Raw genomic sequence first — 18,625 nt, 5'->3', positions numbered from 1 at the left:
CATGAGTACTTATTTCTTCATGCCTTGACATGGTGCATCTACCAATCTTTGAAACCAATTTTACTTTTACTGAAGAGATGGGAATCAGGTATCTGTCTTATTAGCTTTCTCTTTTGAAAAATTTGAGACTCAAAGACCAGCTATGCAAAGACCAGCTTAGTTCCTAAAATCACTGGAAGGGGCATTAATGGAGTGAGTTTCTTTGATTTCTGCTTGTAGTGGAACTACTGGACCTACATAATCCATGTTCCTTATGGCTCCGGGGATGGATTTGAGCAGGTAGTGTAACAACATTTCTCAGGACATTTGTGTGGGAAGATTATTACTGGGTGAATACCACTCAACTTTTCCATTTCAGTTCAGGCAGATGTCAGTGCATATGCAGCACGTAATAAAACAATCTAAACCCAAGGGTGTCCCCAGCTTTGCCAGGACTTTCTTGGCCTCTTTCCACAGCAGCTGCTGTAAGTGGTGGTGCTGTAGATCAGGGTTTTGTTCTGTGCCTGTCACAAGTCAGGAGAATTCTTCTCAATTCTGAATTACCATCTATTATCTTTGCTTTAATTTTGTGAGTTTTGCTTCTGCCATCAAAGCTTTTCTGAGGTATCCCTAGATCAGATAATCTCATTTAAAAGTATCTTTAAAGTTCTGCAACAATGATCTACTTTTCCTTGCAAGAGACAGCAAAGCTAGAGATTCCTTTTGCTGGAGGACAGTTGTAAGTATCCTCTTGGCACAGTCCATGCTATAAGAGAAGACTAGTCCAGCGAAATTACATCTGTTTATAGAAGTTGAAAAGTTGAAAACTTACATTATATGGGGAAATTAGATCACTGAAGACCTCCTAATCCACCCTGCTGCCATTCCACCCCAAGTTGCTAATGTAGTCACAACAGTGAGCCGGAGCTTTCACCTGTGTGTGGTGCAAAACAGGCTGCGCCTACAGCATGGAGCTAAGTGACCTTTGTGCGACACTGTATTGCTTCTGTTGTCCGGGCTTGTAAGCACTGCACAGAGCGTGTGCGCCGTTCTTCGGCAGGCTCCCGTGTCAGGCTTCCGCAGAAAATCATTGTTCCAGTAAGGCACTAGGGATGAGGATCTAGCAGAATTTGGAGCAAAAGCTATGACAGTGGCAGAGATTTAAATAAGGAAGGAAAGCCTGGAGTACCCAGAGGCCAATGGATTTGTTGGTCAGCTCCTTATCTTTGGCCAGGGCTGGGTTTACATATCACTCACAGTGGTCAATCAGACATCTTTTTCAGGCTGAGGGAAAAATGAATTCAGAGGGGATAAAGCCATAGGTCAAATATGCTGTATTTGCTGTAGCAATAATACCACCTTAATCTCCAGTGTCTGCTACTTACTAAGGAACCTGCAAACCACTTAAGGAACTACTAAGGAACACAAACCACTTGGTTGTATGTGGGAAGAAGGTGATGAAGGGAAATGTCTGCATTTCATCCTAACAAAATATCAGAAAGCGGACTAATAATTTGCAGAAGCCTAAATAGGGCTTTTAAAATAGGAAGCATAACTGGCTACCTAGATGGAGTTTCTCCAAAGGTAACAGCATCAGTAAGCTAAATGGCTTTCAAGCACAGCTTTAATTATTTTTCAAAGGAATCAGCAACGGGCACCCTAGCTAGAATGAACTCAAGTACAATCAGGAGGGTTTCAAGTATAGAGTACTTTTGCAGATAATCAGGCATTTTAGTAGTTGAGACACTGTAGCAAGTAATGAATAAAGTCTTTTCATGTCAGCATTGACAGTACTGTAGTCTGGAATCTGTAGACTTGGAGTCAATTACAAGACCTGCTCTATATACTCCTGCACAGTGAACTTCACTATCCTCATTAAAATTGACACGCACACTGATTTCCAAATCTAAACAACTCTGCAGCACATTTGATCAGAAGAATGAGTTGTTTATTGTCAATAGATATTGTGAGGGAAAAAAAAGCCCTTTCCTTCCTTTCTCCCCTTTTCCCAAATACACCTCCACTCCCAACCATCCTGAGATCCTCCAACAAAACAGCAACAATTCTGAGCGGATTTTACAGTAATTGCTGCAGCAGCCATTGTATCTCATATAATGGAAATTATTTGGGTCACCAAATCTGGCTTCCTAATTATAGGAAAAAACAAACAAACAAAAAGACACAAAACCTGTCACGCTGTTCCGGCATTTCAGCGCCTAGCAGCCCGGGATAACCCGCTGGCTCCCCTCCGTTTGGGTGTGCTCCGCACAGGCCCTCCACACCATGAGCTGGGGCGGAGGGAGCCTCCCCGAAGCCTCCTTCCTCCACTCCGGGCTTCTCCACCCACCCGCTCTTGGTCTTCCTTCCCCCGCAGGGAGAAGCGACGGAGACAAACGGAGACTTAATCACCGCGAGCAGCACCAGATCCCCCGCGCTCCCACCCTGACGCACACCCCACTCCACGCAGCACACGCGCTCCCCACGCATACCGCCCCCCGCCCCACACGCAGACTCACGGCCCACGCAGACACCCCCACGCACCCCCCACCCGCGGCGCCGCTGCCAGCGGAGCGACGCCCCCTCCCCACAGCCGCAGCACCACCCCCACAGGGCAGAACTAACGGTCGCTTTTAACCCCTCGCGCACCGCCCGCCGGGGGTGGGGGCGGGGCCGCCGCCGCCCTCTGCCCTGCTCCCGCCCGGGCGGGCAGCAGCGCGGGGAGGAGCCGGCGGCCGCGTGCGGCGCCCGGGCCCCTCCTGGGGCGGGGCGGGGCGGGGCGGCGTGTGGGCGGGCGGGGGCGGGGACGCGGACGCGGACGCGGACGGGCGCCTGTTGCCCCCGAGAGAGTTAACGGCGCGGGCAAACTTGCGCCTCCCGCCGCCGTGGCCGGGCGCCTGGCGGGCGGGCGCCGCGGGATGTAGGGCCGCCGGGGGCTGCCGCCGCCCCCGCCCTGCCGCCGAGCCGCGCCGCGGGGCTCCCCCCCCCCCCCCCCTCCTCCGGACGAGGCGTTTAACGTGCCCAGGCGTGAAGTATGGCATGCAAAGATGGTTTCTGCCAAGGAGCCAGCCATCGCCATGTCCTCGGGGCTCTCCATCGCCCTCCTGCACTGCCTCTGCCTGGCGACGTGGTGAGTACCCGCGGCGCGGCGGCGCCTCCCGCCCGGCCCGGCCCGGCCCGGCCCGCTCCGCTCCGCTCCCCGCTAGCCCCGCGGGGTCGCTCCGCGGCTCTGCTCACCCCGCGCCCCTTTGCCTTGTAGTCTCACCGGGCCGCCAGGGCAGAGCAGAAAAGAGGAGAAATTGTGGCCGGAGAATTTTACAAGCATCCTGAACAGCCTGCTGGACGGTTATGACAACAGGCTGCGCCCCGGATTTGGGGGTATGGTCCCGGTGCGCGGTGCCCGCTCTCCGTCGTGCGGGGGTGGGGTGGGGGCGCGGGGCGAGGCGCCCGGGCGCTGGGAGGGGGCAGCCGGGCGCGGGGGGCACCCGCGGGCGCGGGCGGCCCCGCTGCTGGCCGCGGCGCGGCCGCCCGCGCGCTGAGGAGCGCTCGGAAGCCGCTGTGCGCTGGCAGGAGACGGGGGGAGAACCCGCACCTGACGTCCGGACTGCTCTGCTTCTGGGCAGCTTTTGTCCCCTAGGTGCCATAGACCAGGTCCGAACAGAAACAAATGTCTTCTCATCTGCCTCGAGAAGAAGTCCGCTCCTTGCTGCGTTCATCCCTGGGAGTTACGGGAAAAGGAGAGGTACCCAAAGGTACCCGAGCACACCGGTCTTCAACCAGAGTTGCTCAGTTTTTGGCTTTGATTTAGAAGTAGTAGACATGGTTGCTGTGGAGGAAGTAGAAGTGGAGGAGGTTATATTTGTCGTGATCTGTGTCCTGAATGTAGGGGTTTTGTGCCCTGTTTATGCCTTAGGTTGTTAAGGTGCACTTTTGTGCTGCTGGATGAACAACTGGGCTTAGTATGCCTTACTGGTTTTGATGTCACTGTGTAGGGACTTGGAACCAAAAATCCAGCAGTAATACAATCCAGATAAATTCAGCTTTTATTTTATTTTTAAATCTGGAATGAAACTATTAAAAATACAGATTTCAAAGTAAAAAAATTGTATTTTTTTTAAGACACATCCCCTCTCATGATCTGTGAAGGTAATAAGAGCATTTCATGGGCTGCTTCACGTCCAGGATTGAATGAGATTTTTGCGTAGGTTTATGCTGCAAAATACTTTCCTCCTCCCCTACAAGTACTTTCTTTGTACACGTGTCACATCTGCACTGACATGTATGCCAACATACTCCACATAGAGTGCTCATACATGATCTTAATAATTAAAGGAGAACACCTGGCATCATTGATCACATTTTATTATTTAGAGTATGTTTATTTTATAAATGAGGCCTTCTATAACTTAGCTTTAATATTAAGTGAGAAGTAGGCTAAACTTCTTAGAGCACCCAGAGGAATCATTAGAATGAGTGGCCTTTTGCAGTTTTGCTCTGCAGAGAGGTTACAGATACTTCTGCATGTGTACAAGGGATGTGCTATGTTTGGCATCATTTTAGGTTGAATGCCAACTAATTAGTCATCTAGCAAAGATGCTTTATGAGCATTATCAGATTTCCAAAATTAAAGATGTACTAAATCTGTAGTATGACATATAGTTTGTTGATTTTTATTTTAACGCAGTTGTCTTTTGAAGGATAATTTTGCAAGAGTAGACTTTTTTTTTTCCCCCAATAAATGTTAACCGACTGTCAACAAAATGCTGTCAAAAGAAAAAGATCATTGTATCTCCTTGAACTTTCACAACTGTAATCTTGAAGTAAATGGTATAGGGAGGAAAAAACTCAGATTTCAACCTAGGAAAAAAACTTCTAGGTGAATATTTGACCGATTGGGTATTATATTGCTTCTTGTTTCTTCCCATAGTTGACCTTTATAAAATATAAACCACTCACTTTTGAGTTTTGAACTTCCAAGTAACACATTAAAAATATTTTATTTTTAAAAATAACACTCATAGTTACCTTCAGCCAAAGTTATCTTACAGCCTGTGCCTCCTTACAATCAAAGTTACCTTCACCTCACTTGATCGGAAGTTTTTAACAAAATAAAGCAAACCCTCCCCAACTTCTGCAAGTGATCAAGCTTGCTTTTTTGACATAACTAAGAGCAGTATTTGTGGGGTGGTCATGAAAATCAGCTGTCCAGATCAAAATTTCCCTATATTCATTTTTTTGCTGCTAAATTCATAGGGCAAATAGGGCTTGCATCTTAAAAGTGGGTCACTCAGTAATATATAGCATATTAAGAAAATGCCATAGGGGATGGGACTATTTAGAGATGGAAAGTATAGAGTGTTTTGATAATGTTAGAACTATATCACGTTCTGATGAACAGCAGAATATTTATTTTTATTTTTTTATGGAAGCTGATTCATCATCTAGATTTCGCGTGGATCTAAATGAAACACACGTTTTATTTTAAGAACAGAAGGCCTCATAGAGGTCTGACAGATGTGAATTTTAAACCACAAATCAGTGAAAATATTTCTAATTCTGGTGCAAGTGATGTTTAAAATCAGACTTGGGAAGCTAGCCAAATTTTGAATTTTCCTGGCGTATTCCAACACTTCCACAAATAACAATTCATGAAGATTTTTGCATGCAGAGCAAAGTGGTAAACATTAGGTTTTGGAGATTTCCTAAAACTGGATCCAAGTTCTTCATGCTATCATTAATTAGCCCAATTGTTGGTAGTTACGGAAGAGAAACTAATTTGCCTGAGCATTCTCACAGATGTGGAAATGGTCTTTCAGGGAGTTTGAACCTCAAGTGAGTGTAGAAAAGCTTGCCTTGGTACAACTTATGCAGTAGCATAGACTATGTTAAAGATAAATAGTAGAATAAAATTCGCCATGTCATTTGGTTGGCCCTGTGCATTACAAACTCACTTTAGGAATCAGACACAAAACTGAAAAGTTGTTGTCACTTACTAAGCATTGTGAGTTTGGTAATGTAATAAACAAAAATAGAAAAGTTCAGGAAAAATGTTATTAAAGGCCTTTTATATTTACAGGGCTAGTTTTAGAAGGGAGAAATGCACCATCTTAAAAAAAAAATATTCCAAACCTTTAATGGTTGCAACAGATTACCAAAGAGATTTCAAGTAGAAGTTCAATTAAACAAATCAGAAAGAGCGGTTTCATGCAAGAAAAAAAAGTTATGACGTGCTGTCAGGAAAATTTTAAATGCAGAACAGTTTTGAAGATAATCACTTAGAGTTTCCTTACTGGGAAAGTATTTAGGGACTAATGAATAAAGTAATGCTCTGTGAGGTTTGAAAATAGTGTAGTGGAAACTAAGTCAATTACATTGCCTAAATTGTATGTTCCATTTTACTGTTATCCTGAATTTCAGAATGCAATTTATAATGCATGTTGATTTCTCAATCAAAACCACTCTATAACCTACTAGATCATAAGAATCGGGTATTTATAGAAGAATAGTGAATTTACAGAATTCACTATTGCACTTGTGTGAATAAATAAAACCATTATCTATTATAAAATTGCAAGAGTGTTACCACAGTGCGATTTGATTCAGCCATAAAACTTTGAAGCAAAAACTTTTCTAGTTACAACATGAATCTACTTTTCACCTGATTTTTAAAATTTTCTTTGTGTATGACACAATAGACAATTATAGAAAGTTGTAAAACTTGAATTCTCTTTGAAAATTATCTTGTTCCTCTTTCACTGGTAATTAGTTTTAAAAATGATTGTAGACTATGGATGACTTTTTGAAAGGAATATTATTCACTTGAAGTAAAAAGCCTGAATCTGATTTGCCATCAGGAACTCTTCTGAGGAACTCTTGACAGTAGTAAGAGCACATGAGATCAGATTCAAACTTGTATTTACTTTAAACTTCTTTTGATTTCGTGGTATCTTTAAAACTTTCATGATTTGCTAACTGATCATGCTTAAGTATGCACTTACTGAAGAAAGAAGGCATTAGGTGACTGAAGCTAGTGAGAGCAGTATCACTATCTATTCTTATATATCTACTAATTCTAATGTTTATTTTATTTTTTTTTAAGGTTAGGTGTACCTAACAGAACATCTGATACTTAGCATCTTGCTTTTAATGGCCAGCTGACCTAAGACAGAAGGGTTGTATGACTTGCTTCCTACCCAGGACTAGTGGGTAATATGTTGGCCATGAAACCCCCCAATACTGGGTCTAAAAAGTCTGTTCGGAGGCTACAGTATTGCCCACAGGGTGTTACTGACTCCCTGTGGTTGAACATCAGTCAGTGAAAGTTAAAGCTTTCTTTCCTCTGTGGTTCCGTTTATCTGTGTGAGTCTGGCATGGACTGCAAATCTCACTAGCAGCTAGTGAAGTGGTGATAAGTCTTTGGCTTTGGCTTTCTGTTTAGAAGTTGTCAGGTGCACTGGCTCATGAGTAGTTCTTTCTCTTTCCTCTGTGGTTTATTAGTGAGGGACTGAGAAAAGAAGTGGGATTCCCTTCTCTTACTGAGGGGTTTCAAACTTCCTTCTGCTCTACGGTCCCCCAGATATCACATAGATTAAAGGTAGCAATGGATGTTTCCTTTCTTCCTACAAAGAAAAGAGCATGAAGAGAATGGATTGAAAATGTGCTTTCCTTCCTCCATCCTTCAAGAACCAATGTTCAGGAGCAAGGGTGCATTTCAGGGTGTACAAAGGGGCTTGGAGGTCTCCCAACGAGGCAAAAGTTCAACCCGATCTTCTATATGTTGGATGAGTGGTGCAGTCATTGAATTACTGGGTGAAGTTAGTGGATTTGGATATGCTTCAAAAGCAGTCCTGTGCTGTGAGTCAAATATAGCATTATTTTTGTTTCAACATCCCCAAATGTAGGAGGTTTAAGAGCTGCATCCCTTTACTTGAAGAAAAGGGCATATTTTTGTTGACTGTGTTCTTAAATTCCTGCAAAGCCAGCCCAGTCAGGATAGGAGGACAGGGAGTGGAGTCCTTTTTCCCCATCTGTGGGATTGTGTGCAAATTTCTCTGTAGTTATACCCGTGTGTGGTCCTTGGAAGATAGTGGAGCTGTACAGTGTCCCTAATGGCACTGTCTGATTTGGACATTTTTTGTTTCTCAGTCAGTTGTTACCCATTTGCACTTCAGAATCTAAGCTGAATTTGAAGAATGAGAAGGATTCAATGTTTATTAATTAGATGCTATTTGATTTGGAAATATCTGAAGCTATCAAAAGTTTGTTCCATAATGTCATCTTAGGCAGTCAGTGTCGCGACTGTGACTTTTCTGAAAAAGATGACTTTTAGTTGTCTGTTGCTTTTAAGGCACGGTTGGGGTTGCCTTCTTCCTCTCTTCTTTCTCACATTCCCATACTGAGAAAGTGCAGCTGAATACGGGGTAGGGTTGAGTGCCTTGGCATCATCTCTCCTAAGCAGGGTTTGAGAACATTTCTCTCTTCCTTCTATCATGCCAGGTTCAGCTTATGAGTATCATTTCATTTCTTGTCAGTGCAAGAGAAGTGATTTGTTTCTAACAATATTTGGTCTTCTTTCAGCTAATTATGTGAACAAGAAATGTTTAAGTGATGTGGCTTTGGAGAATCAAACTTTCAGCTGAACATTACATCCAGAAAGTCAAAAAATAATTTCAGGATAAATTTGGAGAGCAAAGACATAACTTCCTGTTTTTTAGAGGACTGTAGAATATCTATGTAATTATGTGCTCTTATTAAGAACTCAAAGACTTCAAAGTTTCATTGCTTATTATAATAGATTTTGTGATTATTTTTTAGATGACAGGTGGACTAGAAGTGAGCATTATAAAGTGAAGCTGATTATTTTTTTTAGGTGATTGTCCAGTCTTCCTCAGCTAGGGAGAGTAAATCACTCAAAGGCTTAACAGGATATGGTGCTATTTAGCTGTTGGTGACTGGTTTGAATTTGGCTCCAGTTAGTAAAGCTTGAAGTCATTACCATCTGTCTGTTGTTCAGTGACCTGTATAAAACTAGCTGGTATTCTTAGTCCAGTTCTTAGTAGACAGGTGTCCACATCGTGAAAATTGGCACCAGTAGGAACCCTGCTGGCTGTCTCAGCAGGGATTATCTTTGCAAACAAGCAAAGAAACGGCCTACTCTCCTTATTTCTGGAGGTATCTTTTTCCTGTGTCAGGGTTCAGGCATGCTGATGGGTGAATGTGTGCAGACAAAAGTTACTGTATGCTTTTGCATTTGTTGTATTTTTTTTCCATAGGGAATGTATACCATATGCTTGAATTTCACATTAATTTTTAAAAATTCCCTACCCACTTGTTTTGGCTTCCTAGGAGAAATCTTGGATATAGCAGGAGACCTCTGCTATTCCTTCTGAGAGAATAAAACAAAGGAGAACATGCTTCATTTGACTGGTATCTTTTAACTTAAAAAAGCAATCCTTAAAAAAGCAAGCCAGCAAGAATTTGGAAAGAAAAAGGCACCAGATCTTTCATACGTAGGTATATGAAAAGAAAGAATTTGCACCAACTACATTTTTTTTAGCTGTATCTGTAGGAAGTGATCTAATATAGTCTCATGTAGTTTATGTATCCAGGAATTGATCTCATAATAGTGGCAATAGCTGCACTTAGCAGTTAAACTGTACCTGGTATGTTGAAATCTCTGTGCAGGCTTGTTTGATAATGTTCCTGATTGGCTGCATGTCTCTTGATGGCAAAATTTACAATATGCAAAAAGCCTATGCAAGATTTCTTTGTCTGTTTACATACAGTGGAGATCTCTGCAGTGACAGTTGCCTATGGAGACAAGGGGATAATGGAGCCCAAAGTCTTTCACCGAGAGCTGTGCTGCAGTTCAACCCATATGTTGGCATAAAATGCATGGGAGAGCTGTCTCATGTTCCTGTTCACAGGGTTAGAGCCTGGCATCACTTCTTCAGCCCACATGTAACATCTCTATCTAGCACTCAACTATTCTAGCTTTTTGCAGGGATTGCTTTTAATCCTGCCTGAGCTTCTTTAAAGTATATTATCTTGCAAGCAGTGATTCAGACTTAACCGTTCCCACTGCAGTGTGTAGGACTCCTATTTCATTGACATAAAAATACACACCAGTATGTTATAAATAGTTCTTTAGTGTTCCTGGAGATTTATGGTGGATAGATGCTTTCTGAACGTCCATTGAGAGATAAGCCCAACTGGTCATATTTAAAGTTAATTGGCTTTCTTACAACTCATTGCATTTTATTGCCAGTAATAGAATGTTAAGGATTCTAATAGGATCTTCTGATTGCATAGCTGGAGTTGATTAAGTGGTGCAACATGTTCATTCTGGAGGGCTGCTTAAATCACCAGTAAAAGTAGGTTAGGTGACTACAGACCAACTCCTCGTTGACAAGAATTCCTATGATTAATAGTAATAATAAAAAAGCCTGACTTACTATCTGTACCCTTGCTATTGCTACCAACTGGAGTTGAATCTTTGTTAAGAACAAGAGGAATAAGAGAGGTTTTGAGGTCCCCATAGGTGTTCCTGTGCTGGCATTAAGTGCTAGAATCATCTGGAAAAGCTGAGTTTTGACCTAACAGTTGTGAACGGACAGTATAGGTGGAAGAACATGGCAGGGCTGCAAATGGAGAAGAAACACTAGGGAGATACCAGCTTTCCCTGTCCTTTGCTGCTGTCTTCGTTCCTACCAAACATTTTAATCTTTGACCAAAGTTTTGGGTGCAAAACAAGGATTTGCAACTCTAGGATAACAGAATGGATAAGCTCTGTTATGATGCTTGGCTCTCTGACTGTTCTCACTATATTCTTCTTTAATTTCGTAAACCTGGAGCATTTCTAGATCCTCTCTCATCTGATATTGTCTAATGACCTAAAACATAATTTAACATTTGTTCTGATACTTCACTGCCGTCATGTTGGACAAGCAACCAAAAGTTTACTTTAATTTCAAATTTATATTGTGATTTTGTCATTTTCTGAAAGTTCCCACTTCCTCCTTTTTTTCTCATGGATTCTACTAATAAATAAAGGTTTGAGAGCAGAATAGCAGGTATTAGAATAGTGAACTTCAGTGTAATTTTAGTCCTGTGCTACTGCTATGAGGTTTCTAACAGCATTAAATCATAGGTTTGCTGATTTTGAGATTTTTAGGTTAGATTATGAGTCTTAGCTCTCCCCTTTGTCTTTCCAAGAAATGCCAAAGAATAAACTTGCAAAAGGACTCTGAACACTTACTGCCCATGAAGCTATAATTATTTAATAGAACAAAAGAAATCAATGCCCGAGGAAAACAGCTCATTCCTTTGGAAAAAAAAAGCTGTCTGTTGGCTGATTTTGATACAATTATAAAATAACAGTGTTCTGTGAGCTAAAAAAAGAAGATGCTTTAGAGGAAAGCAGTTAAAGATTTTCCTTTTTTTGAGAGCGAGATTACGATTTAGTTTCTTAGAACTAACAAATTAGTTCATGAAAGTGATTTAGGAACTGAGTGCAATAATCACGATTCTCATACTGAGTTTCAAATACTAATACCTACATTTTCTGCTCATTAGAGCTGTGTGGAAAAATGTCTTTCTATGAAACTTTGGTTTCGGGAACATTTCAAGTTCATCAGATGAAATAAAGATTTTTTTTAAAATTCTTTTTTAAACAAAAATATGGTTTACCCCAGATAAATAATAATCTGGTGGTTATGGGAGATCAAGTATGATTGGATCTTTTGTATTTCTAAGTGCAAGTATGATAGAGCTTTTCTCCTCTATTTTTCTAAGACTGCAGGTGGATGTTTTCACTTCCAGTATCTTGACAGCTCTGGTATGGATTTTTCCAATCTCTTGGAGCTTTTCTGCTCTCCAAAAATAATCATAACTCATGCAGGAAATTTCATTCAAATACATCTTCAGTGGAATGAGTGGTCTAACCACTTGGCCACAATATGAATTCCTCTGACCTAGTGAGCAATTAATCAGTTGTAGAAAGGGGAGCTGCTTCCATCTGCAAAATGTAGAGAGCAACCCATTGCAAAGCAGGCAGTATGATACGAAAGGGGAACTAGCTAGAACTTGAGAATTTATTTTTTTAAACTTCATCAAGGTAGACATTTAAAAGTATCCAAGTTTTCATGGACCACAGAGCTACCAACTGTTCTAGGGTGAATTTTCATTAGTTTTTGTCTCCAGAAAAATGCCTTTCTGTGAAAGTGTTAAATTCCAGTGAAGAGTTTGTTTTTTGACATTTAGCTGAAAAATTTGTAGCTGATCTTCTATACATAACTTGCAGACTGCTAGTGAAATAAGTTTACATGCTTGTGTTTTACTTTTCATTTGCAGTATAACACTTGCTCTAGATGCAAGAAAAAAGGTCCCCTGTTTCCAGTTGCTTATTTCTTTTTCTCTTTCAAAAATTTAATTCAAAGTGACATCTGTGAACACAGTGATTTTTTTTTCCTTTCCAAGAGGCATACATTCTTCTGCTTTTGAAACTGTCTTAAGTGTTTCCTCCTTTCATTTTAGATTGCAAATACTGTGATAAAGCTCGAATTAATGGACAAACCATTTCTCCTCTTTAGGAGTTTGAGTTGTAACGGTTTAGAAACTGTAGCTGTGAACTGGTAGATCATGAATTGAAAAATGTACTAATGTTTTGCCAAACAGTATCTACTGTGAGTTTATTGCCTAAATTAAACCATTAGGATCACAGTTAATACTATGATCACAGAGTCATCATAATAACTGATAATAATTAGAATAGCCTGTTACACTGGAAATGGATATGTTTCCTGAAATCAGTGGATTTGTTCTTAGGTTAAGGGGAACTCTCAAACTTCCAGTAAAGTACTATATTGTGAACTTTCATCTTACATTCAAGGTATATTTTGTGCTGTAATAAGAAATAATACATTAAGATGAAACTGCTTTTTCTGATAGTTGCTAATCTGTACCCAACTATGAGAAAGTGGTAAGACATCTGTTCAGTTCACTGTTTTTTTACTGTAGCATAGGTTCCAGTAGTTCTTTCAAGACAGAATTTATAGTAGCATGTGGAGCTAGGTTCAGACCCACAGAAATGCTGACATATCTCTTATTTTGATTGTTAGTATTAAAACATTTAAGTACTTCTCAAACTATGGATATAGCTCTTGATCCTGCAATGCTAAATTGCCAGATGAATGGCTTACTAATGTCTGTAGTCCAGTTATTGCTCATTAGGGCTGTGAATATTAGTAATAATACCCCGGGGAATGTGATTTTCCTGAATTAGGTGCTTGTTGTTAATTAACACAGCGTTTTCTGTAAGTGTTTCTGTTTAATTTTTGGCAACTGTTTTCTTATCCATTGAGTCAACATCAGTTTCTGAATGGGGATTTGCATGGCAAATAATGCTTTTGATTTACTTATGCAGCAAAAATAGTTGAGCAGTAGAGACTTATCTGAAATGACCTGTATTTGCGTTTTGCTCTTGCTCGTCCACAGAACCCTCAAAGCGATAACTGTTCACATGCCAGGATCATTTATGAGAATTGATGACCTACAAAATTCAAATTCTCTCGCTCACTTCCTTTTCATACATTAGGTCCTGTTACTGAAGTCAAAACAGATATATATGTCACCAGTTTTGGACCTGTTTCTGATGTAGAAATGGTATGTATTTCTGTAATTAAAATGCCATTTCGTGGTACTGAGAAACTATTAACTGCAGTAAGGAGTAGATGCTTAGTTCATGTGTCTTTGTATTGTTCTGTCAATCATGCAAAGAAGGCAAGATTAGCAGCAGCTTATTTTTAAAGATTATAATTAGATGCATCAGGCCTGATTCCGGTCACTCTTGCACTGGTTTTCGGTTAGTGTAAGGAATTGACTTCATGGGATTTAATACAGATTTTCTTGGTATTGAGGCACAATCAGGTCTTATGGGAAGCATCTAAGTGTGCTGCAGGGAAAACAGGTAACATCTTTGAAACTGCTTTTCCTTTATGAAGTTTGTATTATTCTCAGGTGAATAATAATGATACAATTTCACAAATACTTGTTGACATTTTCATTTCATGTGAATTCCATTTGCCCATCTTTGTGCTGCTTTTAGCATCACTTTCAGCAAATGTTTGAGTGATAAGAGTTTCCCTAAGTGTCTGCAGGACAAAATGACATGCAAGAAATATTCACAGAACACAAATATTACATTTGCATGTAGGGTTATTTGTGCCTGAAAGGCACCTACATTTGTTTGAGGTCAAACTCAGCATGACTCTCATCACCTTCTATAATCCAAGCCTATACCTTTAAATTGCATGACAGTTTTTCTTCTTCGAAAATAATTCAAGAAATCACACAAGACAGCCTTATGTATATTATCTATGTTTGTACTTAATTTCCTTCAGGGAAAGACAGTTTCAGAGGAATAACTGGCTTTCCACACAGTGCCATCCTGCACTTTGTTACACATGATTTGTTTCTGATCATGCAGAAAGGTATATGATAGCAAGATATTTTTCTAGGGCTATGTTCTCACACTAGTCTACTGTTGAATCACATCCTGCACCTCCAGTGGTCGTCAGGTACAGAATGAGGCTGTTCGGTGTGACTAGGAGTACAAGAACATGATCCCAAGCAAATCTATTAATGAGTGTGCTTCAGATCTAAAATGAAGGCTACATGTGATCTCTCTGGTTACAGTGAAGCATTTGACATGGTGCCAGGTGGGAAATTATTAATTATATTGGAGAAGACAGGAATGAGAACAAGAACAGTAGGTAAGGAACTGACAGAGAGTTTCCGCAGATGGTTCTGCTTTCAACATTATCAGACAGTTAATTTTTAGTTAATGTGTCCATTAGTGAGCCAGTGTAATCTGAATGTAGCTGCATTCATAAAACTTGCTGAAAGAACAAAATGTGAGGTACTCCTAGTACTGGGGAAGATTAGGATGGTGTTTTTAGAACTGGTTTACTTTCGTGCATGGTATAATAAAATAGATTGAGGTCTTATATTACAAAATCTGTCATGTAGAAGCTAGTAACAGAAACAACTGCTATGAAGTATAAAATAATAAGCAAGGATTGACAATAGAAAAGAAAGACTTTTCATAGATTAACTATAAACCACAATAGATGTTGCAGCCATGGAAGAGAAGACAAATATAATTCTAGGATGCCTTACACTAGCAGAGATACATCCTTGCCCATGTGAGTAGACATGGCCATACAAGTAAAGTTTCAGCGATAACACTATGCAGAAGGATTTGAAATAACATTGATTGTCCTGCACCAAAATTGCAATTATGCTGAAAAAGGTAACAAGGAAAGCTTTAGATTCTATGTCATATAATATGTTTTTTGTGAAATGCTTTAATGTTCCAAGGTGAAAAATGTATGAGCATACATTTCTTCACCTGTTCATTCACATGTGATGTACATCTCATGATGTACTTGTGGCTGCAGTTCTGCAGTTGTTGTTTGCATGTATTCCTTAGAATGGCTTATCTGTGAAAGTTGATGGGATAGTCATGTAATTAAAAGAATATATACATACATACATATATATATATATATATATATATATATATATTCACACACACATACATACATGCACACACACAAGTTTATATTATGTTTTACCCATGTTTAGCGGACATGATAAATCTAAACTATTTAGCTTTCCTCAGGTGAAAGCTTACTTTAGAGGGGTTGTAATTAAACTTCCCTTCCTCGGCTTTGGAATGGAAGTAATCGTTTGTCCTGACATTTTTAATTTAGTCAGCTGCAAAAGATTCATGGGTATGTTTTGTTTAAAATACTATAGACATTTATTGTCACATAGATCATTTTGTTTTCAGTTATATGCTTGAGTACAAATTCAATTGCGTGCTTCCTGAAATCTTATTAGAGTAATTTTTTCTTAACGATTAAATGTGTGTAGCAAATTATTGATATGATTAATGTGGGAAATTGAGCCATTAGGAAGTATGCAACTCACTGTAGTTTGTGGAAATATGTTTGCGTAGTGGACTTAACATATTCTTTACTACTGATTTCTTTGCTCCCGAGGGATTTCTTTTTCACAGGAAACATTTATACATGCAAATATAATCTTTGTTTTCCTGCAATTTAATACAGGAATATACAATGGATGTCTTCTTCCGTCAGACATGGGTAGACAAAAGACTAAAATATGATGGCCCTATTGAAATTTTGAGACTTAACAACTTGATGGTTTCAAAGGTGTGGACACCTGACACTTTCTTCAGGAATGGGAAAAAGTCTGTTGCACACAATATGACAGCCCCAAATAAACTCTTCAGAATAATGAGAAATGGCACCATCCTGTACACAATGAGGTATCTAACTTGCTTATTCAGCTTCTTACAATTACTGTATGCAAAAGTTATACTGCCTAGACAAAATGGCAACCAGAGACTATTCAATTTGTTCCATTATAGGCTTACAATAAGTGCAGAGTGTCCCATGAGATTAGTGGATTTTCCCATGGACGGTCATGCTTGTCCTCTCAAATTTGGCAGTTGTAAGTTGCAATTATGAAATTTCTTGTAACTACAGCTTTAAATAATAGAAATAGATGTTGAACAGTTATGAAATTTTCTGAATATTAATCTTGATTCACAATCCTTATGCAGACAAAACTCCTGTTAAGTTTCTTGGAAATTTCATTTAGGGCCTGAAAAATTAAGCCCAGACAGAGAACTGACAGAGAACTGACCCATTATATTAAGCCCCACTATTCTGGCTACACTATTGCTTGAAATACTTGTTTTCTTCCAGTTGAATTTCTTCCAGGGTGAATTGAACACTTAGTGACGTCGGAGATTCTCTGGAGAAGACAAAGAGTATAGAATCCATCTGACCTTAAAACAGCCAATAAAAGTTAGGCTAGCGCAACTATAGTTGTTGGCTTTCTGTCCAGGCAACGGAGGCAGATTGACATCCTAAGAGACATTTCCAGGCTGTAAAGAATTAATCTTAAGGAGATACACAAAGACAACTTGGCTATTGGAAGGAATCTACATGGTTAGTTTTGGCTAAATAAGTAATTTTTAGAGCGATGAAACCAGGTGAAGGGAACCTTAGTGCAGGTGATTTTCCTTTTCTGGTTTGAAGTCAGATGTAGATTTTTGAATAATCTCCAAAATTTTGCTAGGAGGAATGTTTTGTAGGAAAACATGGCACACAGTAGAGGGAAGTAGTTAGATTCCCTGATGTGAATCCATAGCAGAGATAGTTGAGACAGGAGCCCTCCACTACCTGTCCTGTCACTATTCTAAGTTTTCTCAGTCACTGACTTCCTCTGCATTACACTCAGATGTAGTCAGTGACTGGGCATTAATCTGCTTTCCTTGACCCCACAGTTCTGAAGAAGTTAGGAATGGTAGGAAGGTACTCATACTTTTTTTTTTTTTTTTTTTTTTTAATAAAACTTATGCAGTTGGGTAGTCAAGCAGAAGGGAGATTCTAGAGACAGTGCCCTAATAAGATACAGTGAGGCTGGAGGCCAGATGCTACCAGAAGTGGCTGTGTACTACACTAGCTATATACTAAGGGAGCTTCAATAGTGGGGACTTCTCTACAGGCAGATTTCTTCTGGCAAACCAGCAGAAATTGTGCTTGACACTAATCTGTGATATCCTTGGTGGTAACTTGAAATAAGATGTAGCCATTTCAGATGCAAGGCTGTGATTGAATTTAATTTTAACAGGAGTTTAGGCTGTGTAGAGATTGAATGGTAGGCCTGAGTTATGTCTTTGTATTAAGTGTTGGAATGTTTCCTGGGGTCTACTTCTTTTTGGGTTACTGTGAATCTTTTATTGACCTCTGAATTCTTGCAAATATTTTTTAAAAAACATGATAGTTTATATCTAAACTATCTAAACTATTATTTTCTGTAAAGAAATATGTTCCCAGTCTCCAAAATGTATCCTTCTGATACATGCTCTTTTTTTATATCAATATATTTTTCGTGATAAAATATCGGATAGAGCATTTCTAAAAGAATTTAAAGGTAAACTTTTTATGCCTAATAAAATGGCTAATCCAGAAAGAGCTCAGGGCTAGACTTCACATTCAAATGTGAAGGGAATTTGTGTATGATACTTGATGTATAACCTCAGCTATTTATGCTCATCTGAAGTTTTATTTATTTATTTTTTTTTTTGTGGTTACTTAAACATGAGGGTGTCTTCTAAATATGCTAGTGTAAATCTTGCCATTGATGTCAGTATGTTTGAACTGGAGTAGATGAGAAGTAGTTTCCTGTTTAAACAAACTGATGGTATGTTGTTGTAGATGCATATCCAAAGAGTGAAATGATTTACACATGGACAAAAGGACCTGAGAAGTCAGTGGAAGTTCCTGAAGAGTCTTCCAGTTTAGTTCAGTATGACCTGCTTGGGCATACTGTATCTTCTGAAACCATTAAATCTATTACAGGTAGGAATCAGTAAAAAATCAACTTGAGGTAAAACTAAGCCTGTATATTGCCCTAGGTTTTTTTTTCCTTTTTTTCTTGTAATGTATTCTAGTGAATCTCATATGATGTATATTAAGGATTGAAAACATAAATTATAGTCAGATTTTTGTCCTTCAGATTTGCATTTTCAGGTTTGCTGCAGTAGATTGCA

The 18,625-nt window shown here is 39.7% G+C and overlaps 1 protein-coding gene across 1 annotated transcript in view; it reads left to right on the top strand.

Moving 5' to 3' along the window:
- The first annotated feature begins 2,910 nt into the window (after nucleotides 1-2,910).
- The window catches only part of GABRA4 (gamma-aminobutyric acid type A receptor subunit alpha4), a 52,457-nt gene continuing 36,742 nt past the window's right edge, over nucleotides 2,911-18,625 (top strand). Inside the window, exons 1-6 of the mRNA XM_062575513.1 lie at nucleotides 2,911-3,106; nucleotides 3,236-3,354; nucleotides 13,571-13,638; nucleotides 16,110-16,330; nucleotides 16,433-16,515; nucleotides 18,291-18,434. Of these exons, the coding sequence (XP_062431497.1) occupies nucleotides 3,024-3,106; nucleotides 3,236-3,354; nucleotides 13,571-13,638; nucleotides 16,110-16,330; nucleotides 16,433-16,515; nucleotides 18,291-18,434 (718 nt within the window). The 5' untranslated portion in view covers nucleotides 2,911-3,023. The remainder of the gene's footprint in view (nucleotides 3,107-3,235; nucleotides 3,355-13,570; nucleotides 13,639-16,109; nucleotides 16,331-16,432; nucleotides 16,516-18,290; nucleotides 18,435-18,625) is intronic.

Source organism: Rhea pennata, chromosome 4 (assembly GCF_028389875.1).
Source record: "Rhea pennata isolate bPtePen1 chromosome 4, bPtePen1.pri, whole genome shotgun sequence".
Taxonomy (NCBI): Eukaryota; Metazoa; Chordata; class Aves; order Rheiformes; family Rheidae; genus Rhea; species Rhea pennata.
Note: the sequence above shows the minus strand (reverse complement) of the source record. Positions and strands in the feature narration are given on the sequence as shown.